This window comes from Oncorhynchus tshawytscha, linkage group LG07 (assembly GCF_018296145.1).
Source record: "Oncorhynchus tshawytscha isolate Ot180627B linkage group LG07, Otsh_v2.0, whole genome shotgun sequence".
Lineage (NCBI taxonomy): Eukaryota > Metazoa > Chordata > Actinopteri > Salmoniformes > Salmonidae > Oncorhynchus > Oncorhynchus tshawytscha.
Window position 1 is genome coordinate 1,284,169 of NC_056435.1, and position 25,881 is coordinate 1,310,049.

The 25,881-nt window shown below is 49.7% G+C and overlaps 2 protein-coding genes across 20 annotated transcripts in view; one reads left to right on the forward strand and one right to left on the reverse strand.

Moving 5' to 3' along the window:
* The window catches only part of LOC112242541 (peripheral plasma membrane protein CASK-like), a 68,730-nt gene that overhangs the window by 19,522 nt on the left and 23,327 nt on the right, over positions 1-25,881 (reverse strand). For 11 of the 19 annotated variants that reach the window (XM_042323774.1, XM_042323768.1, XM_042323762.1 and 8 more), the window contains exons 3-10: positions 23,444-23,549; positions 23,161-23,244; positions 10,244-10,316; positions 3,320-3,422; positions 3,048-3,226; positions 2,558-2,680; positions 159-242; positions 1-84 (exon numbers count right to left, since the gene is read on the reverse strand). The exon at positions 1-84 is cut by the window's left edge and continues 16 nt beyond it. In XM_042323774.1, coding sequence (XP_042179708.1) covers positions 1-84; positions 159-242; positions 2,558-2,680; positions 3,048-3,226; positions 3,320-3,422; positions 10,244-10,316; positions 23,161-23,244; positions 23,444-23,549 — 836 coding nt within the window. The remainder of the gene's footprint in view (positions 85-158; positions 243-2,557; positions 2,681-3,047; positions 3,227-3,319; positions 3,423-10,243; positions 10,317-23,160; positions 23,245-23,443; positions 23,550-25,881) is intronic. The other 8 variants (XM_042323776.1, XM_042323770.1, XM_042323777.1 and 5 more) reach the window with 3 other exon arrangements.
* LOC112238011 (probable G-protein coupled receptor 34) lies at positions 5,968-8,143 on the forward strand. The gene is made up of 2 exons (XM_042323779.1): positions 5,968-6,274; positions 6,688-8,143. The coding sequence occupies exon 2, from the start codon at positions 6,732-6,734 to the stop codon at positions 7,896-7,898; it is 1,167 nt and encodes a 388-aa protein (XP_042179713.1). The 5' UTR covers positions 5,968-6,274; positions 6,688-6,731; the 3' UTR covers positions 7,899-8,143.

Genomic DNA, 25,881 nt, shown 5'->3' on the forward strand with positions numbered 1-25,881 from the left:
TTCAGAGAAGTCTGGCATCTCCTCTGGTGGGTCTCCGTAGAAGGAGTTAAACTTGTGGCTGGAGACAGCAGCCAACACTGCCCCCTATGAAACAACACAAGGAACAGGAATGTATTGACTGATTGATTGAAGAGCATCAATGGTGTGTGTGTGTGTACCTTGAGCTTCCTCCTTGCATTAAACTTCCTCAGCTGCTCCACCGTCTCTGGCAGGTGGATCTTGTAGGCATACCTGTCCCTCTCCTGGAGGGAGAACACACAGAGAGATGAATACCTGTCCCTCTCCTGGAGGGAGAACACACAGAGAGGTAAATACCTGTCCCTCTCCTGGAGGGAGAACACACAGAGAGGTGAATACCTGTCCCTCTCCTGGAGGGAGAACACACAGAGAGGTGAATACCTGTCCCTCTCCTGGAGGGAGAACACACAGAGAGGTGAATACCTGTCCCTCTCCTGGAGGGAGAACACACAGAGAGGTAAATACCTGTCCCTCTCCTGGAGGGAGAACGCACAGAGAGGTGAATACCTGTCCCTCTCCTGGAGGGAGAACACACATTGAGGTGAATACCTGTCCCTCTCCTGGAGGGAGAACACACAGAGAGGTGAATACCTGTCCCTCTCCTGGAGGGAGAACACACAGAGAGGTAAATACCTGTCCCTCTCCTGGAGGGAGAACACACAGAGAGGTGAATACCTGTCCCTCTCCTGGAGGGAGAACACACATTGAGGTGAATACCTGTCCCTCTCCTGGAGGGAGAACACACATTGAGGTGAATACCTGTCCCTCACAGACCGGTGAATACCTGTCCCTCTCCTGGAGGGAGAACACACAGAGAGGTGAATACCTGTCCCTCTCCTGGAGGGAGAACACACAGAGAGGTAAATACCGGTCCCTCTCCTGGAGGGAGAACACACAGAGAGGTGAATACCTGTCCCTCACAGACCGGTGAATACCTGTCCCTCTCCTGGAGGGAGAACACACAGAGAGTTGAATACCTGTCCCTCACAGACCGGTGAATACCTGTCCCTCTCCTGGAGGGAGAACACACAGAGAGGTAAATACCTGTCCCTCTCCTGGAGGGAGAACACACAGAGAGGTGAATACCTGTCCCTCTCCTGGAGGGAGAACACACAGAGAGGTGAATACCTGTCCCTCTCCTGGAGGGAGAACACACAGAGAGGTGAATACCTGTCCCTCTCCTGGAGGGAGAACACACAGAGAGGTAAATACCTGTCCCTCTCCTGGAGGGAGAACGCACAGAGAGGTGAATACCTGTCCCTCTCCTGGAGGGAGAACACACATTGAGGTGAATACCTGTCCCTCTCCTGGAGGGAGAACACACAGAGAGGTGAATACCTGTCCCTCTCCTGGAGGGAGAACACACAGAGAGATAAATACCTGTCCCTCTCCTGGAGGGAGAACACACAGAGAGGTGAATACCTGTCCCTCTCCTGGAGGGAGAACACACATTGAGGTGAATACCTGTCCCTCTCCTGGAGGGAGAACACACATTGAGGTGAATACCTGTCCCTCACAGACCGGTGAATACCTGTCCCTCTCCTGGAGGGAGAACACACAGAGAGGTGAATACCTGTCCCTCTCCTGGAGGGAGAACACACAGAGAGGTAAATACCGGCCCCTCTCCTGGAGGGAGAACACACAGAGAGGTGAATACCTGTCCCTCACAGACCGGTGAATACCTGTCCCTCTCCTGGAGGGAGAACACACAGAGAGTTGAATACCTGTCCCTCACAGACCGGTGAATACCTGTCCCTCTCCTGGAGGGAGAACACACAGAGAGGTGAATACCTGTCCCTCTCCTGGAGGGAGAACACACAGAGAGGTGAATACCTGTCCCTCACAGACAGGTGAATACCTGTCCCACACAGACAGGTGAATACCTGTCCCACACAGAGAGGTGAATACCTGTCCCGTCCCTCACAGACAGGTGAATACCTGTCCCTCACAGACAGGTGAATACCTGTCCCACACAGAGAGGTGAATACCTGTCCCGTCCCTCACAGACAGGTGAATACCTGTCCCTCACAGACAGGTGAATACTTGTTTCTCACAGACAGGTGAATACTTGTTTCTCACAGACAGGTGAATACTTGTTTCTCACAGACAGGTGAATACTTGTCCCTCACAGACAGGTGAATACTTGTTTCTCACAGACAGGTGAATACTTGTCCCACACAGACAGGTGAATACCTGTCCCGTCCCTCACAGACAGGTGAATACTTGTCCCTCACAGACAGGTGAATACCACACTAATAAAGGCAAAACACTACAACACAGGTTCCATTCAATAAAGTGGAGTGTATTCTCTGGGTTGTGAAAGTAGCTGATGCAGGGCGCCGTCTCCTGACAGGGAGGAAGTTATGAGGAAACCACAACTAACCCAGTGTTAGTTTCACATCTGGTTATAATCATGTGTTACAGTTGGGGTTAAGTGTGTGTCTGCATATTCAGCATCTTGCAGACAGGGATTTTAGTGTGTGTGTGCATGCATGTGAATGTGTGTGTGTATCAGTGTGTCTGCATGTTTTGTTCCCACCTTAAGCCAGGGGTGGTTGAGGGCTTCGTAGACAGTGATCCTCTCTGCGGGGTCCAGCATCAGCATGCGACGCACCAGGTCCTTGGCGCTCTCTGAGATGTGACTCCACTGGCGTGGGTTCATCTAGAGGGGAGGGTCACACACACACACACGCTCTCAGATGGATGTAGGGCTGCAGCAACCGAGGGAATGCCAGATACGTTTATCACCTTGGGCACAGTATATACCTGGAGCTTTTTAACCTAGCTATAGATATAGAAGGAAGGTTGCCATGTAACCCCCACCAGGCCCAGAAGACAGAATGAGAACTGTTCTACATGGTACATTCTGAATGCTCTGTATGGGCCTCAATAAGGCCTTGATGGAAATGCAGCTGAGGCAACTTTCCAAGCCATAGCTTGTGGTTGTTAACCACGTGCAATGACGGTTGGTTGGTTGGTTGGTTGGGGTGTGTGTGTGTGTTAGAGGGCAGTTTTGGAAAATCAACTACTACCTTATATTTCCCCTTAATGATAGCCTCAAACAGGCGTTCCTTGGTACCGTAGAAGGGCAGGCAGCCAGACAGTAGAATGAACAGGATGACTCCACAGCCCCACACGTCGACAGGCTTCCCATATGGCTCTCTCTTCACCACCTCTGGGGCCATGAAGTGGGGCGTGCCTACTCGACCTGGGGAGGAATGGGGGGTTCAAGTGTGGGTTTACACACAGATACGAGAGGAGAGAATGACAAATACACAGTCCCAAAGTGAATATAGAGTACCTCCTGCCACCAGGCCTGATTCTCCTAGTTGTATGGCCACTCCAAACCCCCCCAGCTTGACAGGAGCTGAGTTCTCCTTAGAGGCCAGCAGGACACAGTGAGGCTACAAGACAGGGACACAGAGAGAGAGAGAGAGAGATAGAGAGACACAGAGAGAGACACAGAGAGAGATGGAGGGATTGGGTTCAAGCTTCATAAAAAAAGTGCTCAATTTTGTACCATCCTATTGTAGTAAAACCTTGGTAGTGATGGACCTAAAGGGTTCCTAGACGGGACAAAGGCAGAGGGCTACCGGCTTTACTGCAGAAACACTCCAACTGATATTGAAGAGGAGAGGAGAAAGGAGGATGACAACACTGGACAGATAGAGAGAACACCAGAGAAAGGAGGAGGAGAGGAGAAAGGAGGATGACAACACTGGACAGATAGAGAGAACACCAGAGAAAGGAGGAGGAGAGGAGAAAGGAGGATGACAACACTGGACAGATAGAGAGAACACCAGAGAAAGGAGGAGGAGAGGAGAAAGGAGGACGACACTGGACAGATAGAGAGAACACCAGAGAAAGGAGGAGGAGAGGAGAAAGGAGGATGACGACACTGGACAGATAGAGAGAACACCAGAGAAAGGAGGAGGAGAGGAGAAAGGAGGATGACGACACTGGACAGATAGAGAGAACACCAGAGAAAGGAGGAGGAGAGGAGAAAGGAGGATGACAACACTGGACAGATAGAGAGAACACCAGAGAAAGGAGGAGGAGAGGAGAAAGGAGGATGACGACACTGGACAGATAGAGAGAACACCAGAGAAAGGAGGAGGAGAGGAGAAAGGAGGATGACGACACTGGACAGATAGAGAGAACACCAGAGAAAGGAGGAGGAGAGGAGAAAGGAGGATGACAACACTGGACAGATAGAGAGAACACCAGAGAAAGGAGGAGGAGAGGAGAAAGGAGGATGACGACACTGGACAGATAGAGAGAACACCAGAGAAAGGAGGAGAGAGAAGACAGGAGGATGACAACACTGGACAGATAGAGAGAACACCAGAGAAAGGAGGAGGAGAGGAGAAAGGAGGATGACAACACTGGACAGATAGAGAGAACACCAGAGAAAGGAGGAGGAGAGGAGAAAGGAGGATGACAACACTGGACAGATAGAGAGAACACCAGAGAAAGGAGGAGGAGAGGAGAAAGGAGGATGACAACACTGGACAGATAGAGAGAACACCAGAGAAAGGAGGAGGAGAGGAGAAAGGAGGACGACGACACTGGACAGATAGAGAGAACACCAGAGAAAGGAGGAAGAGAGGAGAAAGGAGGATGACAACACTGGACAGATAGAGAGAACACCAGAGAAAGGAGGAAGAGAGGAGAAAGGAGAACATGGAGAGAAGAAGAGGTGGAGGATGAGGAGCAGAGCGCAGCGCTGGAGTACGTGACAGTCAGGGTATGTGGTCTAACAGCGCTGGCGTACGTGACAGTCAGGTTATGTGGTCTCACAGCGCTGGTGTACGTGACAGTCAGGGTATGTGGTCTCACAGCGTTGGGAGTACGTGACAGTCAGGGTATGTGGTCTCACAGCGTTGAGGTACGTGACAGTCAGGGTATGTGGTCTCACAGCGTTGGGAGTACGTGACAATCAGGGTATGTGGTCTCACAGCGTTGAGGTACGTGACAGTCAGGGTATGTGGTCTCACAGCGTTGAGGTACGTGACAGTCAGGGTATGTGGTCTCACAGCGCTGGTGTACGTGACAGTCAGGGTATGTGGTCTCACAGCACTAGAGTACGTGACAGTCAGGGTATGTGGTCTCACAGCATTGGGAGTACGTGACAGTCAGGGTATGTGGTCTCACAGCGTTGGGAGTACGTGACAGTCAGGGTATGTGGTCTCACAGCGTTGGGAGTACGTGACAGTCAGGGTATGTGGTCTCACAGCGTTGAGGTACGTGACAGTCAGGGTATGTGGTCTCACAGCGTTGAGGTACGTGACAGTCAGGGTATGTGGTCTCACAGCATTGGAGTACGTGACAGTCAGGGTATGTGGTCTCACAGCGTTGGGAGTACGTGACAGTCAGGGTATGTGGTCTCACAGCGTTGGGAGTACGTGACAGTCAGGATATGTGGTCTCACAGCGTTGGGAGTACGTGACAGTCAGGATATGTGGTCTCACAGCGTTGGGAGTACGTGACAGTCAGGGTATGTGGTCTCACAGCGTTGGGAGTACGTGACAGTCAGGGTATGTGGTCTCACAGCGTTGGGAGTACGTGACAGTCAGGATATGTGGTCTCACAGCGTTGGGAGTACGTGACAGTCAGGGTATGTGGTCTCACAGCGCTAGAGTACGTGACAGTCAGGGTATGTGGTCTCACAGCGTTGGGAGTACGTGACAGTCAGGGTATGTGGTCTCACAGCGCTAGAGTACGTGACAGTCAGGGTATGTGGTCTCACAGCGTTGGGAGTACGTGACAGTCAGGGTGTGGTCTCACAGCGTTGGGAGTACGTGACAGTCAGGGTGTGGTGGTCTCACAGCGCTGGTTTCCTGCCCTACTCTGCACTTCACACTGAAGGGGGAGGATGGGGTCTGTGGTCTGAGGGTTCTGACGGCTGCTAACAGCTGACAAGGAGTGGTTGGGGGAGGTGGTTGGGGGAGGCGTGAGAGAAGAACATCTCGAGGCACAGAGAGAGAGGACCAGAGAGAGGAGGAAAGAGAGCGAGAGAGTGAAGGAAGGGAGGAGAGCTCAGAGTAACAGACTCATACTTTTGAGCAAAAGAGACAAAGAAAGAAAAAAGTGTGTAGGAGAGTAACCAGAGAAGTCCCAACACCATCCCACTGAACCTGACAACCAAGGGACAGTAGGACCAGGGGCTTAAAGGATATGTAACGACACACACATTCTGGACAGTGGACAGTCAAACTACAGCTGCAGAGTCTCTGACATGGAGGGAATCTGGATGGTGAGTGAGATCCTGTCTTAATAAAGACATCAGTGAACCTGTGTGTGTGAATCTGTGAAAACCTAAAGGCAGACCATGTTCTTTACTAGGTGGTGAATCCAAGATAGGTCATAGGTACAACACAATAATTGCACTTAAAGTAGTGGTTGATTTTTCATTAGTTATTTTCCTGCTACAGGAGAGTTACTTGAAATACAACATTGTAAAAAGGAAGTGGTAAATGTGGTGACATTTAAAAATAGATTCGTTCTTTGAGTGCTTTTACAGTGTTTTTTCAATGAAAACTGCCAAAGTCCTTTCCTGTTAACAGCCCACTTTTTTGTTAATGCATTGACATCTCTCTCCGTTTTTCATCCTTATCAATAAAAAACATCTCTCCACCCCCCGCCTCTCCCTCCCTCTATCTCCCACAGCACTGAAGATCTGCTGGGCCTAAAGACACCCCAGCTTCAACACAATGACCACTCTTCCCTCCTCTCCCAACACCTCTTTACCCCTGTCCTCCTCCTCTCCAAACCAGACCCTATGTAATCTAGATGACGGTGCCCTGCGCCTCCCCCTGGTCTTCTTCTACTCCATCTTCTTCCTCCTGGGTCTGGTAGGTAATCTCCTGGCCCTGTGGGTCTTCGTCTTCCTCCACTCCAGGAGGAACTCTGTCCGGGTGTTCCTCATCAACGTGGCCATAGCTGACCTGGTGCTCCTGGTCTGCCTTCCCTTCAGAGTCCTCTACCATGCTAACGGCAACCGCTGGGTCCTCAGCCCCCTGGTCTGTAAAGTGGTGGGCAACCTGTTCTACATGAACATGTACATCAGTATCACTCTGCTGGGGTTCATTAGTCTGGATAGGTATGTGAAGCTGAAGGGGCGGGGCGGAGCGGGGAGGGGCCTGGCCAGGAGGCTGAGAGGTGGAGGATGGAGTTGGGTGGCGTGCAGGGCGCTCTGGGGGCTGTCCCTGGCGGCGGCCGTGCCCATGATCGCCATGTCGGAGGGAAACGAGGAACCTGGGAAGTGTTTCCAGTATAAGCAGCGGCGTGGGGCGAAGGGGAAGGCTTACTTCAACATGGCTCTGGTGCTGCTGTTCTGGGGGGTGTTCTGCCTGCTGGTGGTCTCCTATGGGAAGATAGCCATGCGCCTCCTCAAAGTGTCCAGGGATAAACCTGACCTCCCCAATGCCCACCGCTACGGTAGCGCCGCCAGGAAGTCCTTCTTCGTGCTCTTCCTGTTCACCGTCTGCTTCGGGCCCTACCATGCCTTCCGCCCATTCTACATCCTCTCCCAGCTCAGCCAATCCCCATCCTGCGAATACTTGCGCCTGGTGGACAGGACCAATGAGGTCATGTTGTTGTTCTCCGCCTTCAACGCCGTCCTGGACCCTGTGATGTACTTCCTGTTGTCGGGCTCGGTGCGCAAGGCCGCCGTGAAAGCCCTTGGACAGAGCCTCGGCAACCGGCTCCACTTCCTTAACGACGGGACCTCCAACAGCTCGGTATTAGAGTTCAGACGGACCTCTCTGTCCGTCACCTCCCCCAACACCGTCATTAACCCCTCCCATGAGCCCAGGACCAGCCTCTGTCTGATTAGCCCCACCCTCCACCCTGGCACAGCCATAGTGGCAAAGCAGTGAATTTACAGACCTCATTTGTTTAACTTCATGGACTTTAGCTCTATTTACATTATAATGTATACCATGTACTCAACAACTGATGCATGTGACAAGGGCCAATGTCTTGAACTAGACTCAGTTTCCAAGAATGGACCTGACCAGATGTCCTGAATCAAAGTGATATACACTACCGTTCAAAAGTTCAGGGTCACTTAGAAATGTCCTTGTTCTCGAAAGAAAAGCACATTTTTTGGTCCATTAAAATAACATCAAATTGATCAGAAATACAGTGTAAACATTGTTAATGTTGTAAATGACTATTGTAGCTGGAAACAGCAGATTTTTATGGAATATCTACATAGGCGTACAGAGGCCCATTATCAGCGAAACCCCAGTCTCAACGTGAAACCCCAGTCTCAACGCGAAACACCAGTCTCAACGCGAAACACCAGTCTCAACGCGAAACACCAGTCTCAACGCGAAACACCAGTCTCAACGCGAAACACCAGTCTCAACGCGAAACACCAGTCTCAACGCAAAAAAACAGTCAACGCAAAACCCCAGTCTCAACGCGAAACCCCAGTCTCAACGCGAAACCCCAGTCTCAACGCGAAACCCCAGTCTCAACGCGAAACCCCAGTCTCAACGCGAAACCCCAGTCTCAACGCGAAACCCCAGTCTCAACGCAAAAAAACAGTCAAAGCAAAACCCCAGTCTCAACGCAAAACCCCAGTCTCAACGCAAAACCCCAGTCTCAACGCAAAACCCCAGTCAACGCAAAACACCAGTCAACGCAAAACACCAGTCAACGCAAAACACCAGTCAACGCAAAACACCAGTCAACGCAAAACACCAGTCAACGCAAAACACCGGTCTCAACTAGATAGAGGAACTCTGGACAGAGGAACTCTGCCTAGAAGGTCAGCATCAAGGAGTCGCCTCTTCACTGTTGATGTTGAGACTGGTGTTTTGCAGGTACTATTTAATGAAGCTGCCAGTTGAGGACTTGTGAGGCGTCTGTTTGTCAAACTAGACACTTGTCCTCTTGCTCAATTGTGCAACCCTTTCAAAAGGGTTTTCTAAATCATCAATTAGACTTTTAAAATGATAAACTTGGATTAGCTAACACAACGTGCCATCAAATCAATATTTATTGGTCACATACACATGGTTAGCAGATGTTAATGCGAGTGTAGCGAAATGCTTGTGCTTCTAGTTCCGACTGTGCAGCTATATCTAACATCTACATGTGAGAAGAGTAATGTAGGGTATGTAAACATTATATAAAGTGGAACACAGGAGTGCTGGTTGCTAATAATGGGACTCTGTACGCCTATGTAGATATTCCTTTCTTTTTTAAATCAGCAGTTTCCAGATACAATAGTCATTTACAACATTAATAATGTCTACACGGTATTTCTGATCAATTTGATGTTATTTTAAATGGACAAAAAAAATAGCTTTTCTTTAAAAACAAGGACATTTCTAAGGGACCCCAAACTTTTGAATGGTAGTGTAAATGCCTGTGTCTGTCTGTTAACTAATATTGTCAATAGTATGTGACACAATCATATCTGATATAACACTGTACAAAGCAAATAAATATATACGATTTAAGCTCACATGTATATATGTCGCCTTGGTGTGAAAACTGAATGGCTGATAAGCATCACATAGTCCCCTCTACTGGTGGTATTAGGTACTACCACTACAGCAGTCTACTACACACCTGCACCATGACACACACACACACACACACACACACACACACACTTCTTACAACCCAAATCACAAGTATTCAAACAGACAAACACACACACAACAACAAACAAAAACACATCTTTCATTAAACACTACATACACTCAACACAGGGGGAAGGTGTAACTTTGTGTAAACACACAAACAGACTGACTTACTGACATTGGTATTAACACACACGCAAAAGCTCCCCTTATCCCCTCTGGGAGTCACCAAATGTGTCTGTTTGTGGGCAGGGCTCGCCCCATCTGGTCTGGCATTGTGGCCTACTGTATGTTAGGGAGGTAATCCTATAGTAATCACTGAAGCCGTGCTGTCTGGCCTGTCAAACAGGGTTTCAGCAGGGTTTCTCCTTACACTAAACACTAATCCAGCCCCAGCTTAACTCACCTTCATTACTAGTTAGCCTACTACTACTACAACCCAATGGGCTAAGCTGATGGGTCAGTTATCGTTGGGTTAGTCGATATACACTCAATACGAGGAGACAGACGGTGGATAGCCAAAGGTTACTTCATTCTGTTTGAAATCAATAGATGCCATTGACAACAGTGCTGTTTTAAATAAGGGGGAAGTGGGACTGGAGATCTGGGGTAGGGGAGCTTACCTTCACGTCACGGTGAATCACGTTGTTGTCATGGCAATACCGCAGCGCCTCCAAGATCTGTCTCATGTAGTGACTAAAAGACAAGAAAGAAGAAAAAAAAGGAGAGAGAGAATGAAGAGGAAGGGGGGAGAGAGAATGAAGAGGAAGGGGGAGAGAGAGAATGAAGAGGAAGGGGAGAGAGAGAATGAAGAGGAAGGGGGAGAGAGAGAGAATGAAGAGGAAGGGGGAGAGAGAGAGAATGAAGAGGAAGGGGGAGAGAGAGAATGAAGAGGAAGGGGGGAGAGAGAGAATGAAGAGGAAGGGGGGAGAGAGAGAATGAAGAGGAAGGGGAGAGAGAGAGAATGAAGAGGAAGGGGGAGAGAGAGAGAATGAAGAGGAAGGGGGAGAGAGAGAATGAAGAGGAAGGGGGAGAGAGAGAATGAAGAGGAAATGAGAGAGAAGAAGGGGGGGAGAGAGAAGAGAAGGGGGGAGAAGAGAGAATGAAGAGGAAGGGGGAGAGAGAGAATGAAGAGGAAGGGGGGGAGAGAGAGAATGAAGAGGAAGGGGGAGAGAGAGAATGAAGAGGAAGGGGGAGAGAGAGAATGAAGAGGAAGGGGAGAGAGAGAATGAAGAGGAAGGGGGAGAGAGAATGAAGAGGAAGGGGGAGAGAGAGAATGAAGAGGGGGGAGAGAATGAAGAGGAAGGGGAGAGAGAATGAAGAGGAAGGAGAGAGAGAGAATGAAGAGGAAGGGGGAGAGAGAGAATGAAGAGGAAGGGGGAGAGAGAGAATGAAGAGGAAGGGGGAGAGAGAATGAAGAGGAAGGGGAGAGAGAATGAAGAGGAAGGGGAGAGAGAGAATGAAGAGGAAGGGGAGAGAGAGAATGAAGAGGAAGGGGGAGAGAGAATGAAGAGGAAGGGGGAGAGAGAATGAAGAGGAAGGGAGAGAGAGAATGAAGAGGAAGGGAGAGAGAGAATGAAGAGGAAGGGAGAGAGAGAATGAAGAGGAAGGGAGAGAGAGAATGAAGAGGAAGGGGGAGAGAGAATGAAGAGGAAGGGGGGAGAGAGAATGAAGAGGAAGGGGAGAGAGAGAATGAAGAGGAAGGGGGAGAGAGAATGAAGAGGAAGGGAGAGAGAGAGAATGAAGAGGAAGGGGAGAGAGAGAATGAAGAGGAAGGGGGGAGAGAGAATGAAGAGGAAGGGGAGAGAGAGAATGAAGAGGAAGGTGGGAGAGAGAATGAAGAGGAAGGGGAGAGAGAGAATGAAGAGGAAGGGGGGAGAGAGAATGAAGAGGAAGGGGGAGAGAGAGAATGAAGAGGAAGGGGGAGAGAGAGAATGAAGAGGAAGGGGGGAGAGAGAATGAAGAGGAAGGGGAGAGAGAGAATGAAGAGGAAGGGGGAGAGAGAGAATGAAGAGGAAGGGGGAGAGAGAGAATGAAGAGGAAGGGGGGGAGAGAGAATGAAGAGGAAGGGGGGGGGAGAGAGAATAAAGAGGAAGGGGGAGAGAGAGAATGAAGAGGAAGGGGGAGAGAGAGAATGAAGAGGAAGGGGGAGAGAGAGAATGAAGAGGAAGGGGGAGAGAGAGAATGAAGAGGAAGGGGGGGAGAGAGAATGAAGAGGAAGGGGGAGAGAGAAAAAGAGGAAGGGGGAGAGAGAGAATGAAGAGGAAGGGGGAGAGAGAGAATGAAGAGGAAGGGGGAGAGAGAGAATGAAGAGGAAGGGGGAGAGAGAGAATGAAGAGGAAGGGGGAGAGAGAGAATGAAGAGGAAGGGGGAGAGAGAGAATGAAGAGGAAGGGGGAGAGAGAGAATGAAGAGGAAGGGGGAGAGAAGAATGAAGGGAAGGGGGAGAGAGAGAATGAAGAGGAAGGGGGAGAGAGAGAATGAAGAGGAAGGGGGAGAGAGAGAATGAAGAGGAAGGGGGAGAGAGAGAATGAAGAGGAAAGGGGAGAGAGAGAATGAAGAGGAAGGGGGAGAGAGAGAATGAAGAGGAAGGGGGAGAGAGAGAATGAAGAGGAAGGGGAGAGAGAGAATGAAGAGGAAGGGGGAGAGAGAGAATGAAGAGGAAGGGGGAGAGAGAATGAAGAGGAAGGGGGAGAGAGAGAATGAAGAGGAAGGGGAGAGAGAGAATGAAGAGGAAGGGGGAGAGAGAATGAAGAGGAAGGGGGAGAGAGAGAATGAAGAGGAAGGGGGAGAGAGAGAATGAAGAGGAAGGGGGAGAGAGAGAATGAAGAGGAAGGGGAGAGAGAAGAAGAGGAAGGGGAAGAGAGAATGAAGAGGAAGGGGGAGAGAGAGAATGAAGAGGAAGGGGAGAGAGAGAATGAAGAGGAAGGGGGAGAGAGAGAATGAAGAGGAAGGGGAGAGAGAGAATGAAGAGGAAGGGGGGAGAGAGAGAATGAAGAGGAAGGGGGAGAGAGAGAATGAAGAGGAAGGGGGAGAGAGAGAATGAAGAGGAAGGGGGGAGAGAGAGAATGAAGAGGAAGGGGGAGAGAGAGAATGAAGAGGAAGGGGGAGAGAGAGAATGAAGAGGAAGGGGGAGAGAGAGAATGAAGAGGAAGGGGGAGAGAGAGAATGAAGAGGAAGGAGAGAGAGAATGAAGAGGAAGGGGAAGAGGGGGAGAGAGAGAATGAAGAGGAAGGGGGAGAGAGAGAATGAAGAGGAAGGGGGAGAGAGAGAATGAAGAGGAAGGGGGAGAGAGAGAATGAAGAGGAAGGAGAGAGAATGAAGAGGAAGGGGGAGAGAGAGAATGAAGAGGAAGGGGGGAGAGAGAATGAAGAGGAAGGGGGAGAGAGAGAATGAAGAGGAAGGGGGAGAGAGAGAATGAAGAGGAAGGGGGAGAGAGAGAATGAAGAGGAAGGGGGAGAGAGAGAATGAAGAGGAAGGGGGAGAGAGAGAATGAAGAGGAAGGGGAGAGAGAGAATGAAGAGGAAGGGGGAGAAGAGAATGAAGAGGAAGGGGGAGAGAGAGAATGAAGAGGAAGGGGGAGAGAGAGAATGAAGAGGAAGGGGGAGAGAGAGAATGAAGAGGAAGGGGGAGAGAGAGAATGAAGAGGAAGGGGGAGAGAGAGAATGAAGAGGAAGGGGGAGAGAGAGAATGAAGAGGAAGGGGGAGGAGAGAATGAAGAGGAAGGGGAGAGAAGAATGAAGAGGAAGGGGGGAGAGAGAGAATGAAGAGGAAGGGGAGAGAGAGAATGAAGAGGAAGGGGGAGAGAGAGAATGAAGAGGAAGGGGAGAGAGAGAATGAAGAGGAAGGGGGAGAGAGAGAATGAAGAGGAAGGGGGAGAGAGAGAATGAAGAGGAAGGGGGGAGAGAGAGAATGAAGAGGAAGAGAGAGAATGAAGAGGAAGGGGGAGAGAGAGAATGAAGAGGAAGGGGGAGAGAGAGAATGAAGAGGAAGGGGAGAGAGAGAATGAAGAGGAAGGGGAGAGAGAGAATGAAGAGGAAGGGGGAGAGAGAGAATGAAGAGGAAGGGGGGAGAGAGAATGAAGAGGAAGGGGGGAGAGAGAGAATGAAGAGGAAGGGGGGAGAGAGAGAATGAAGAGGAAGGGGAGAGAGAGAATGAAGAGGAAGGGGGAGAGAGAGAATGAAGAGGAAGGGGAGAGAGAGAATGAAGAGGAAGGGGAGAGAGAGAATGAAGAGGAAGGGGAGAGAGAGAATGAAGAGGAAGGGGGAGAGAGAAGAGGAAGAGAGGAAAGGAAGGGGGAGAGAGAGAATGAAGAGGAAGGGGGAGAGAGAGAATGAAGAGGAAGGGGGAGAGAGAGAATGAAGAGGAAGGGGGAGAGAGAGAATGAAGAGGAAGGGGAGAGAGAGAATGAAGAGGAAGGGGGAGAGAGAATGAAGAGGAAGGGGGAGAGAGAATGAAGAGGAAGGGGGAGAGAGAGAATGAAGAGGAAGGGGGAGAGAGAGAATGAAGAGGAAGGGGGAGAGAGAAAAAGAGGAAGGGGGAGAGAGAGAATGAAGAGGAAGGGAGAGAGAGAGAATGAAGAGGAAGGGGGAGAGAGAGAATGAAGAGGAAGGTGGGAGAGAGAATGAAGAAAGGGGGAGAGAGAGAATGAAGAGGAAGGGGGAGAGAAGAATGAAGAGGAAGGGGGAGAGAGAATGAAGAGGAAGGGGAAGAGGAGAGAATGAAGAGGAAGGTGGGAGAGAGAATGAAGAGACAGGGGGAGAGAGAGAATGAAGAGGAAGGGGGAGAGAGAGAATGAAGAGGAAGGGGGAGAGAGAGAATGAAGAGGAAGGGGGAGAGAGAGAATGAAGAGGAAAGGAGAGAGAGAATGAGAGAATGAAGAGGAAGAGGAAGGGGGAGAGAGAATGAAGAGGAAGGGGAGAGAGAGAATGAAGAGGAAGGGGGAGAGAGAATGAAGAGGAAGGGAGAGAGAAGAGAATGAAGAGGAAGGGGGAGAGAGAATGAAGAGGAAGGGGGAGAGAGAATAAAGAGGAAGGGGGAGAGAGAATGAAGAGGAAGGGGGAGAGAGAGAATGAAGAGGAAGGGGGAGAGAGAGAATGAAGAGGAAGGGGGGAGAGAGAGAATGAAGAGGAAGGGGGAGAGAAGAGAGAATGAAGAGGAAGGGGAAGAGGGAGAGAATGAAGAGGAAGGGGGAGAGAGAGGGAAGAGAGGAGGGGGAGAGAGAATGAAGACTAAAAAGGAGAGAGAGAATGAAGAGGAAGGGGAGAGAGAGAATGAAGAGGAAGGGGGAGAGAGAATAAAAAGAGGAAGGGGAGAGAGAGAATGAAGAGGAAGGGGGAGAGAGAATGAAGAGGAGGGGGAGAGAGAATGAAGAGGAAGGGGGGAGAGAGAATGAAGAGGAAGGGGAAGAGAGGAAGGGGGAAGAGAGAGAATGAAGAGGAAGGGGGAGAGAGAGAAGAGGAAGAGGAAGAAGAGGAAGGGGGAGAGAGAATAAAGAGGAAGGGGGAGAGAGAATGAAGAGGAAGGGGAGAGAGAGAATGAAGAGGAAGGGGAGAGAGAGAATGAAGAGGAAGGGGGGAGAGAGAGAGACAATGAAGAGGAATGGGAAGAGGAAGAGGGGGAGAGAGAGAATGAAGAGGAAGGGGGAGAGAGAGAATGAAGAGGAAGGGGGAGAGAGAGAATGAAGAGGAAGGGGGAGAGAGAATGAAGAGGAAGGTGGGAGAGAGAATGAAGAGGAGGAGAGAGAATGAAGAGGAAGGGGGAGAGAGAATGAAGAGGAAGGTGGGAGAGAGAATGAAGAGGAAGGTGGGAGAGAGAATGAAGAGGAAAGAGGAAGAGGGGGGAGAGAGAATGAAGAGGAAGGAGAGAGAGAATGAAGAGGAAGGAGGGAGAGAGAATGAAGAGGAAGGTGGGAGAGAGAATGAAGAGGAAGGGGGAGAGAGAGAATGAAGAGGAAGGGGGAGAGAGAATGAAGAGGAAGGGGAGAGAGAATAAAGAGGAAGGGAGGGAGAGAATGAAGAGAAAGACAGAGAGAGAATGAAGAGGAAGGGGAAGAGAGAGAGAATGAAGAGGAATGGAAGAGAGAATAAAGAGAGAGGAGAGAGAATGAAGAGGAAGGGGGAAGGAGAGGAGGGGGAGAGAGAATGAAGACTAAAAAGGACAGAGAGAGAATGAAGAGGAAGGGGGGAGAGAGAATGAAGAGGAATGGAGAGAGAATGAAGAGGAAGGGGGAGAGAGAGAATGAAGAGGAAAGAGGATAAAGAGGAAGGAATGGAGAGAGAAAAAGAGGAAGGGGGAGAGAGAATGAAGAGGAAGGAAGGGAGAGAGAGAATGAAGAGGAAGGGGACAGAGAGAGAATGAAGAGGAAGGGAAGAGGGAGGAGTGGAATGAATGGAAGATAAAAAGAGAGGAAGAGGAAGGGGGAGAGGAAGGGGAAGAAGAGGAAGGGGACTAAAAAGAGAGAGGAGTAGAATGAAGAGAATGGAGACTAAAGAGAGAAGAGGAAGAGGTGGGGAGAGAGAATGAAGAGGAAGGGGGAGAGAGAGAATGAAGAGGAAGGGGAAGAGAAAATGAAGAGGAAGAATGAGAGAGAGAAGGGGAAGAGGAAGGGGGGAGAGAGAATGAAGACTAAAAGGGGAGAGAGAGAATGAAGAGGAAGGGGAAGAGGGAGAATGGAGAGGAATGGAAGAGAAAAAGAGAAGGAGAGAATGAAGAGGAAGGGGAAGAGGAGGAGTGGACAGGAATGGAAGACTAAAAAGGGGAGGAGAGAATGAAGAGGAAGGGGAAGAGGGAGGAGAGACAGAATGAAGACTAAAAGGAGAGAGAGAGAATGAAGAGGAAGGGGAAGGAGAGAGAGAGAGGAATGGAAGAATGAAAAAGACAGAGGAGAGAATGAAGAGGAAGGGGAAGAGGGAGAATGGACAGGAATGGAAGACTAAAAAGAGACAGGAGAGAGAATGAAGAGGAAGGGGGAAGAGGGAGAATGGACTAAAAAGGAATGGAAGAATAAAAAAGACAGAGGAGAGAGAATGAAGAGGAAGGGGAAGAGAGAATGGACAGGAATGGAAGAGAAAAAGGGGAGAGAGAGAATGAAGAGGAAGGGGAAGAGGGAGGAGTGGACAGGAATGGAAGACTAAAAAGAGGGGGAGAGAGAATGAAGAGGAAGGGGGAAGAGGGAGAGTGGAGAATGAAGACTAAAAAGGGGAGAAGAGAGAATGAAGAGGAAGGGGGAGAGAGAAGAAGATAAAAAGAGAAGAGGAATGAAGAGGAAGGAGAGAGAGAATGAAGAGGAAGGAATGAGAAGAATGAAGAAAGGGAGAGAGAGAATGAAGAGGAAGGGGAAGAAGAGGGAGGAGGGAGAGAGAATGGAAGAGAAAAGAGACAGGAGAGAGAATGAAGAGGAAGGGGAAGAGGGAGGAGTGGAGAGAGAATGAAGAGGAAAAAGAGAGAGAGAGAATGAAGAGGAAGGGGGAAGAGAGAGAATGAAGAGGAATGGAAGACTAAAAGAGACAGGAGTGAGAATGAAGAGGAAGGGGAAGAGGGAGAGTGGACAGGAATGGAAGACTAAAAAGAGAGGAGAGAATGAAGAGGAAGGGGAAGAGGGAGGAATGGAAGGAATGGAAGACTGAAAAAGAGACAGGAGAGAATGAAGAGGAAGGGGGAAGAGGGAGAATGAAGAGGAATGGAAGAATAAAAAGAGAGAGAGAGAATGAAGAGGAAGGGGAAGAGAGAGGATGGACAGGAATGGAAGACTAAAAAGGAGAGGAGAGAATGAAGAGGAAGGGGAAGAGGGAGGAGTGGAGGAATGGAAGACTAAAAAGAGAGAGGAGAGGAATGAGAGAGAGAATGAAGAGGAAGGGGGAGAGAGAGAATGAAGACTAAAAGGGGAGAGAGAGAATGAAGAGGAAGGGGGAGAGAGAGAATGAAGAGGAAGGGGGAGAGAGAGAATGAAGAGGAAGGGGAATGAAGAGAGAATGAAGAGGAAGTGAGAGAGAATGAAGAGGAAGGGGGAGAGAGAGAATGAAGAGGAAGGGGAAGAGGGAGAGAGAGAATGAAGAGGAAGGGGGAGAGAGAGAATGAAGAGGAAGGGGAGGGAGAGAGAATGAAGACTAAAAGACAGAGGAGAGAATGAAGAGGAAGGGGAAGAGAGAGAATGAAGGAAGGGGGGAAGAGAATGAAGAGGAAGGGGGAGAGAGAGAATGAAGAGGAAGGGGGAGAGAGAGAATGAAGAGGAAGGGGGAGAGAGAGAATGAAGAGAAGGGGGGAGAGAGATGAAGAGGAAGGGGGAGAGAGAGAATGAAGACTAAAAGGGGAGAGAGAGAATGAAGAGGAAGGGGAGAGAGAGAGGAAGAGGAAGGGGGAAGAGAAAATGAAGAGGAAGGGGGAAGAGAGAATGAAGAGGAAGGGGGAGAGAGAGAATGAAGAGGAAGGGGAGAGAGAGAGAATGAAGAGGAAGGGGAGAGAGAGAATGAAGAGGAAGGGGGAAGAGAGAATGAAGAGGAAGGGGGAGAGAAGAATGAAGAGGAAGAGGGGGAGAGAGAGAATGAAGAGGAAGGGGGGAGAGAGAGAATGAAGAGGAAGGGGGAGAGAGAGAATGAAGAGGAAGGGGAAGAGAGAGAAGAAGAGGAAGGGGGAAGAGAGAATGAAGAGGAAGGGGGAGAGAGAGAATGAAGAGGAAGGGGGAGAGAGAGAATGAAGAGGAAGGGGAAGAGAGAGAATGAAGAGGAATGGAAGAGAGAAAAGAGAGGAGGGAAGAAGAATGAAGAGGAAGGGGGAGAGAGAGAATGAAGAGGAAGGAGAGAGAGAGAATGAAGAGGAAGGGGGAGAGAGAGAATGAAGAGGAAGGGGAGAGAGAGAATGAAGAGGAAGGGGGGGGAGAGAGAGAATGAAGAGGAAGGGGGAGAGAGAGAATGAAGAGGAAAGGGGAGAGAGAGAATGAAGAGGAAGAGAATGAAGAGGAAGGGGGAGAGAGAGAATGAAGAGGAAGGGGGGGGAGAGAGAGAATGAAGAGGAAGGGACAGAGAGAGAATGAAGAGGAAGGGGGAGAGGGAGAATGGAAGGAAGGAAGAAGGGGAGAGAGAGAATGAAGAGGAAGGGGAAGAGGGAAGTGGACAGGAATGGAAGGAGGGAGAGAGAATGAAGAGGAAGGGGGAGAGAGAGAATGAAGAGGAAGTGGGAGAGAGAGAATGAAGAGGAAGGGGAGAGAGAGAATGAAGAGGAAGGTGGGAGGAGAGAATGAAGAGGAAGGGGAAGAGAATGAAGAGGAAGGGGGAGAGAGAGAATGAAGAGGAAGGGGGAGAGAAGAGAAGAATGAAGAGGAAGGAGAGAGAGAATGAAGAGGAAGGGGAGAGAGAGAATGAAGAGGAAGGGAGAGAGAGAATGAAGAGGAAGGGGGAGAGAGAGAATGAAGAGGAAGGGGGAGAGAGAATGAAGAGGAAGGGGAAGAGAGAATGAAGAGGAAGGGGAGAGAGAGAATGAAGAGGAAGGTGGGAGAGAGAATGAAGAGGAAGGGGGAGAGAGAGAATGAAGAGGAAGGGGAGAGAGAGAATGAAGAGGAAGGGGGAGAGAGAATGAAGAGGAAGGGTGGGAGAGAGAATAAAGAGGAAGGGGAGAGAGAGAATGAAGAGGAAGGGGGAGAGAGAGAATGAAGAGGAAGGGGAGAGAGAGAATGAAGAGGAAGGGGAAGAGAGAGAGAATGAAGAGGAAGGGGAGAGAGAGAATGAAGAGGAAGGGGGAGAGAGAATGAAGAGGAAGGGGGAGAGAGAATAAAGAGGAAGGGAGAGAGAATGAAGAGGAAGGGGGAGAGAGAATGAAGAGGAAGGGGGAGAGAGAATGAAGAGGAAGGTGGGAGAGAGAATGAAGAGAAGGGGAGAGAATGAAGAGGAAGGTGGGAGAGAGAATGAAGAGGAAGGTGGGAGAGAGAATGAAGAGGAAGGGGAGAGAGACAATGAAGAGGAAGGTGGGAGAGAGAATGAAGAGGAAGGTGGGAGAGAGAATGAAGAGGAAGGGGAGAGAGACAATGAAGAGGAAGGGGAGAGAGAGAATGAAGGGAAAGGTGGGAGAGAGAATGAAGAGGAAGGTGGGAGAGAGAATGAAGAGGAAGGTGGGAGAGAGAATGAAGAGGAAGGTGGGAGAGAGAATGAAGAGAAAGGTGGGAGAGAGAATGAAGAGGAAGGTGGGAGAGAGAATGAAGAGGAAGGGGGAGAGAGAATGAAGAGGAAGGGGGAGAGAGAATGAAGAGGAAGGTGGGAGAGAGAGAATGAAGAGGAAGGTGGGAGAGAGAATGAAGAGGAAGGTGGGAGAGAGAATGAAGAGGAAGGGGGAGAGAGAGAATGAAGAGGAAGGTGGGAGAGAGAATGAAGAGGAAGGGGAGAGAGAATAAAGAGGAAGGTGGGAGAGAGAATGAAGAGAAAGGTGAGAGAGAGAATGAAGAGGCAGGGGGAGAGAGAGAATGAAGAGGAAGGGGAGAGAGAATAAAGAGGAAGGTGGGAGAGAGAATAAAGAGGAAGGTGGGAGAGAGAATGAAGAGGAAGGTGGGAGAGAGAATGAAGAGGAAGGGGGAGAGAGAATAAAGAGGAAGGTGGGAGAGAGAATGAAGAGAAAGGTGAGAGAGAGAATGAAGAGGAAGGGGGAGAGAGAGAATGAAGAGGAAGGGGAGAGAGAATAAAGAGGAAGGTTGGAGAGAGAATAAAGAGGAAGGTGGGAGAGAGAATGAAGAGGAAGGGGGAGAGAGAGAATGAAGAGGAAGGTGGGAGAGAGAGAATGAAGAGGAAGGTGGGAGAGAGAATGAAGAGGAAGGGGGAGAGAGAATAAAGAGGAAGGGGGAGAGAGAGAATGAAGAGGAAGGTGGGAGAGAGAATGAAGAGGAAGGGGGAGAGAGAGAATGAAGAGGAAGGTGGGAGAGAGAGAATGAAGAGGAAGGTGGGAGAGAGAGAATGAAGAGGAAGGTGGGAGAGATAGAATGAAGAGGAAGGGGGAGAGAGACAATGAAGAGGAAGGGGGAGAGAGAGAATGAAGAGGAAGGGGAGAGAGAATAAAGAGGAAGGGGGAGAGAGAGAATGAAGAGGAAGGTGGGAGAGAGAATGAAGCGGAAGGGGGAGAGAGAATGAAGAGGAAGGTGGGAGAGAGAATAAAGAGGAAGGGGGAGAGAGAGAATGAAGAGGAAGGGGGAGAGAGAGAATGAAGAGGAAGGTGGGAGAGAGAATGAAGAGGAAGGGGGAGAGAGAATAAAGAGGGAGGGGATAGAGAGAGTATGAAGAGGAAGGGGGAGAGAGAATGAAGAGGAAGGGGGAGAGAGAGAATGAAGAGGAAGGGGGAGAGAGAGAATGAAGAGGAAGGGGGAGAGAGAATAAAGAGGAAGGGGGAGAGAGAATAAAGAGGAAGGTGGGAGAGAGAATGAAGAGGAAGGTGGGAGAGAGAATGAAGAGGAAGGTGGGGGAGAGAGAATGAAGAGGAAGGGGGAGAGAGAGAATGAACAGGAAGGGGGAGAGAGAATGAAGAGGAAGGGGGAGAGAGAGAATGAAGAGGAAGGGGGAGAGAGAGAATGAAGAGGAAGGGGGAGAGAGAGAATGAAGAGGAAGGGGGAGAGAGAATGAAGAGGAAGGGGGAGAGAGAATGAAGAGGAAGGGGGAGAGAGAGAATGAAGAGGAAGGGGGAGAGAGAGAATGAAGAGGAAGGGGGAGAGAGAGAATGAAGAGGAAGGGGGAGAGAGAATGAAGAGGAAGGGGGAGAGAGAATGAAGAGGAAGGGGGAGAGAGAATGAAGAGGAAGGGGAGAGAGAGAATGAAGAGGAAGGTGGGGAGAGAGAGAATGAAGAGGAAGGGGGGGAGAGAGAATGAAGAGGAAGGGGGAGAGAGAGAATGAAGAGGAAGGGGGAGAGAGAGAATGAAGAGGAAGGGGGGAGAGAGAATGAAGAGGAAGGGGAGAGAGAGAATGAAGAGGAAGGGGGAGAGAGAATGAAGAGGAAGGGGGAGAGAGAATGAAGAGGAAGGGGGAGAGAGAGAATGAAGAGGAAGGGGGAGAGAGAATGACGAGGAAGGGGGGAGAGAGAATGAAGAGGAAGGGGGAGAGAGAGAATGAAGAGGAAGGGGGAGAGAGAGAATGAAGAGGAAGGGGGAGAGAGAGAATGAAGAGGAAGGGGGAGAGAGAGAATGAAGAGGAAGGGGGAGAGAGAATGAAGAGAAAGGTGGGAGAGAGAGAATGAAGAGGAAGGGGAGAGAGAGAATGAAGAGGAAGGGGGAGAGAGAATGAAGAGGAAGGGGGAGAGAGAATGACGAGGAAGGGGGAGAGAGAATGAAGAGGAAGGGGGAGAGAGAAAATGAAGAGGAAGGGGAGAGAGAAAATGAAGAGGAAGGGGAGAGAGAGAATGAAGAGGAAGGGGAGAGAGAGAATGAAGAGGAAGGGGGAGAGAGAATGACGAGGAAGGGGGAGAGAGAATGACGAGGAAGGGGGAGAGAGAATGAAGAGGAGGGGGAGAGAGAGAATGAAGAGGAAGGGGGAGAGAGAATGACGAGGAAGGGGGAGAGAGAATGAAGAGGAAGGGGGAGAGAGAGAATGAAGAGGAAGGTGGGAGAGAGAATGAAGAGGAAGGGGGAGAGAGAATGAAGAGGAAGGGGGAGAGAGAGAATGAAGAGGAAGGTGGGAGAGAGAATGAAGAGGAAGGGGGAGAGAGAATGAGAGTAAAGGGGGAGAGAGAGAATGAAGAGGAAGGGGGGAGAGAGAGAATGAAGAGAAAGGGGGAGAGAGAATGAAGTGGAAGGAGGAGAGAGAGAATGAAGAGGAAGGGGGAGAGAGAGAATGAAGTGGAAGGAGGAGAGAGAGAATGAAGAGGAAGGGGGAGAGAGAGAATGAAGAGGAAGGGGGAGAGAGAGAATGAAGAGGAAGGGGGAGAGAGAATGAAGTGGAAGGAGGAGAGAGAGAATGAAGAGGAAGGGGGAGAGAGAATGAAGTGGAAGGAGGAGAGAGAGAATGAAGAGAAAAGGGGAGAGAGAATGAAGTGGAAGGAGGAGAGAGAGAATGAAGAGGAAGGGGGGAGAGAGAATGAAGAGGAAGGGGGAGAGAGAGAATGAAGAGGAAGGGGGAGAGAGAATGAAGAGGAAGGGGGAGAGAGAGAATGAAGAGGAAGGGGGAGAGAGAGAATGAAGAGAAAGGGGGAGAGAGAATGAAGAGGAAGGGGAGAGAGAGAATGAAGAGGAAGGGGGGAGAGAGAGAATGAAGAGAAAGGGGGAGAGAGAATGAAGTGGAAGGAGGAGAGTGAGGGAATTAGCAACGCCACTATTTCTTAGAGAGCTCCTTCTAAAAGCACTTCATTACAGGCATGTAGAGTCCCCAAGGTTGTCATCGTCCCACCACTGAATACAAGGCCACTTACTTCAAATGACGCCTTGGTTGAAAATGTCAATGTGACGTGCGTGTAACTGGCTACGGCTTCAATGTAGACAAAGTCCACATCAGCCCACGTCACAATTTCAAAACACAAGTCAGCTCCGTCCATACTAGAGAGGCAGAGAGGAAATAAGGGAACCTAAGAGTCAAGCTTTTACCTGGCTACAGCTTCACTGTAGACAAAACCAGCATCCGCCCGCTTCACAGTCTCAAAACACAGGTCAGCTGTATCCATACTATGTCAGAGAGGTAGAAATCACATAAAACAAAACTTTATTGAATTTGGATTACACCGTTAGTACAGAAAGTCAATAGGGAGGGACCATTCTAGAATATCAAGTTAAATCTAGAACAGAAATTCTAGAATTTTGTCCATTCTAGAATAGAAAGTCAATGGGTGACTATTCAAGAAACAAAATGTCCGAAACACAACCAACTTACAACTCAAAGACCATGTAGAGCATGCCATCTGAGCTGTAGGTTTCTAGTAGCTCTACGATGTGAGGGTGCTTCAGCATGTGACAGATACTGGCCTCTCTCTTCAGATCTGTGGAGGAAACAGGAGAGATAAGAGATGGAAACCATTTTTTCAGTATTGAGATGCATCCGTTTGTCCTCATTTCCCCTTTTCAACACTCGTGCTCTCCTCCTCATCTTGCCCCATAGCTTATAGGTGTGTGCCCTCCCTCTCTTTCTCCTGACCTCTCCACCGCGCTGACCCAGGTGGCAGACTCCAGTCGGAGCGCAGGAGGGAGGTTAAGAGAAGAGGAAACACCTCCGGGCGCGTGTTAGTTTTTCCCTTCCCTCTCTTCCCCAACCACATAAACATCAAAGGAGATTAACATGGAGGGGTGCACGTGTGCAGGCAGGGAGAGGCTTGACTGCAGCGCGGGAAGCACACAAGGAAGTAGCAAAGAGCGAAGAACACAGTACACACACACCGAAGAGGGGCAAAATAGTTGAAAAAGCATTGGGAGGGAAAGTGAAGCTGTGGGAGCTCATGTGGCACTAGAGGCGTTGTCTGGAGTTAGACCCAGTCAGACACACTGCACTGTTGTCCTCCTCTGTTCTGCAGTTCACATCACCCTATACAGACATCATTTACACACTCCCCCCAGTCTACTGGTCTGCAGTCCACATCACCCTATACAGACATCATTTACACACCCTCCCCCCCCAGTCTACTGGTCTGCAGTTCACATCACCCTATACAGACATCATTTACACACTCCCTCCCCAGTCTACTGGTCTGCAGTTCACATCACCCTATACAGACCTCATTTACACACTCCCCCCAGTCTACTGGTCTGCAGTCCACATCACCCTATACAGACATCATTTACACACTCCCTCCCCAGTCTACTGGTCTGCAGTCCACATCACCCTATACAGACATCATTTACACACTCCCCCAGTCTACTGGTCTGCAGTTCACATCACCCTATACAGACATCATTTACACACTCCCCCCAGTCTACTGGTCTGCAGTCCACATCACCCTATACAGACATCATTTACACACTCACCCTATACAGACATCCCCCCAGTCTACTGGTCTGCAGTTCACATCACCCTATACAGACATCATTTACACACTCCCCCAGTCTACTGGTCTGCAGTCCACATCACCCTATACAGACCTCATTTACACACTCCCCTCCCAGTCTATTGGTCTGCAGTCCACATCACCCTATACAGACATCATTTACACACTCCCCCCAGTCTACTGGTCTGCAGTTCACATCACCCTATACAGACATCATTTACACTCCCCCCAGTCTACTGGTCTGCAGTTCACATCCCCACAGTCTACTGGTCTGCAGTCCACATCATCCTATACAGACCTCATTTACACACTCCCTCCCCAGTCTACTGGTCTGCAGTTCACATCACCCTATACAGACCTCATTTACACACTCCCCCAGTCTACTGGTCTGCAGTTCACATCACCCTATACAGACATCATTTACACACTCCCTCCCCAGTCTACTGGTCTGCAGTTCACATCACCCTATACAGACATCATTTACACACTCCCCCAGTCTACTGGTCTGCAGTCCACATCACCCTATACAGACATCATTTACACACTCCCCCAGTCTACTGGTCTGCAGTTCACATCACCCTATACAGACATCATTTACACACTCCCCCCCCAGTCTACTGGTCTGCAGTTCACATCACCCTATACAGACATCATTTACACACTCCCTCCCCAGTCTACTGGTCTGCAGTTCACATCACCCTATACAGACATCATTTACACACTCCCTCCCCAGTCTACTGGTCTGCAGAGACTACAAACGTGTGTGCGGTGTTGTGACGGGCCTAACTCATGACGTAAGACCCAGAGACAGAGTCCTTATTCTCTCACTATCTCTGTGTTGAGTCTCTCTCTCTGCATTCCTTGATCTCTGTCTCTCCCTCTCTCTGTCTCTCTCTCACACACAGAAGACCAAGAGTACGAGTCCGAGAGAGGAAAACAGAACAGATGATACATGGTAGTAACTGAGGGGGGTATAGTCTAACAGTATGGATTTAGTGGATAGCGTAGCAGGATAGATGTGCTCTCTACACGCACTCATCACTGTTCAATGAAGCCCAGTCTGCTTGCTACCTCAAAATGTCACTGCTCACAATTAACATGACTGGTTTCTGTGAGTTTCTGTAAAACTACAGCAGGAGGGGAGGCAGAGGTTAGTTTCATCGGGGGTCCAACTGTCTTTTCTGCCAGCGCTGTGGGGATTTAAATGAAAGTGACATTTACGAGTTCCAACCAGCCCAACTCTACAGCCAGAAATCAATCTCTCAGCATTCAAACACACTGGAGGTCCTCTCCCTCTCTCTTCTTCTCCCTCTGTTGCTCTACTTCTAACTCT

What these genes read in the sequence shown, in the direction of transcription:
- LOC112238011 (XM_042323779.1), top strand. Translation starts at nt 6,732, where the DNA reads ATGACCACTCTTCCCTCCTCTCCCAACACCTCTTTACCCCTGTCCTCC.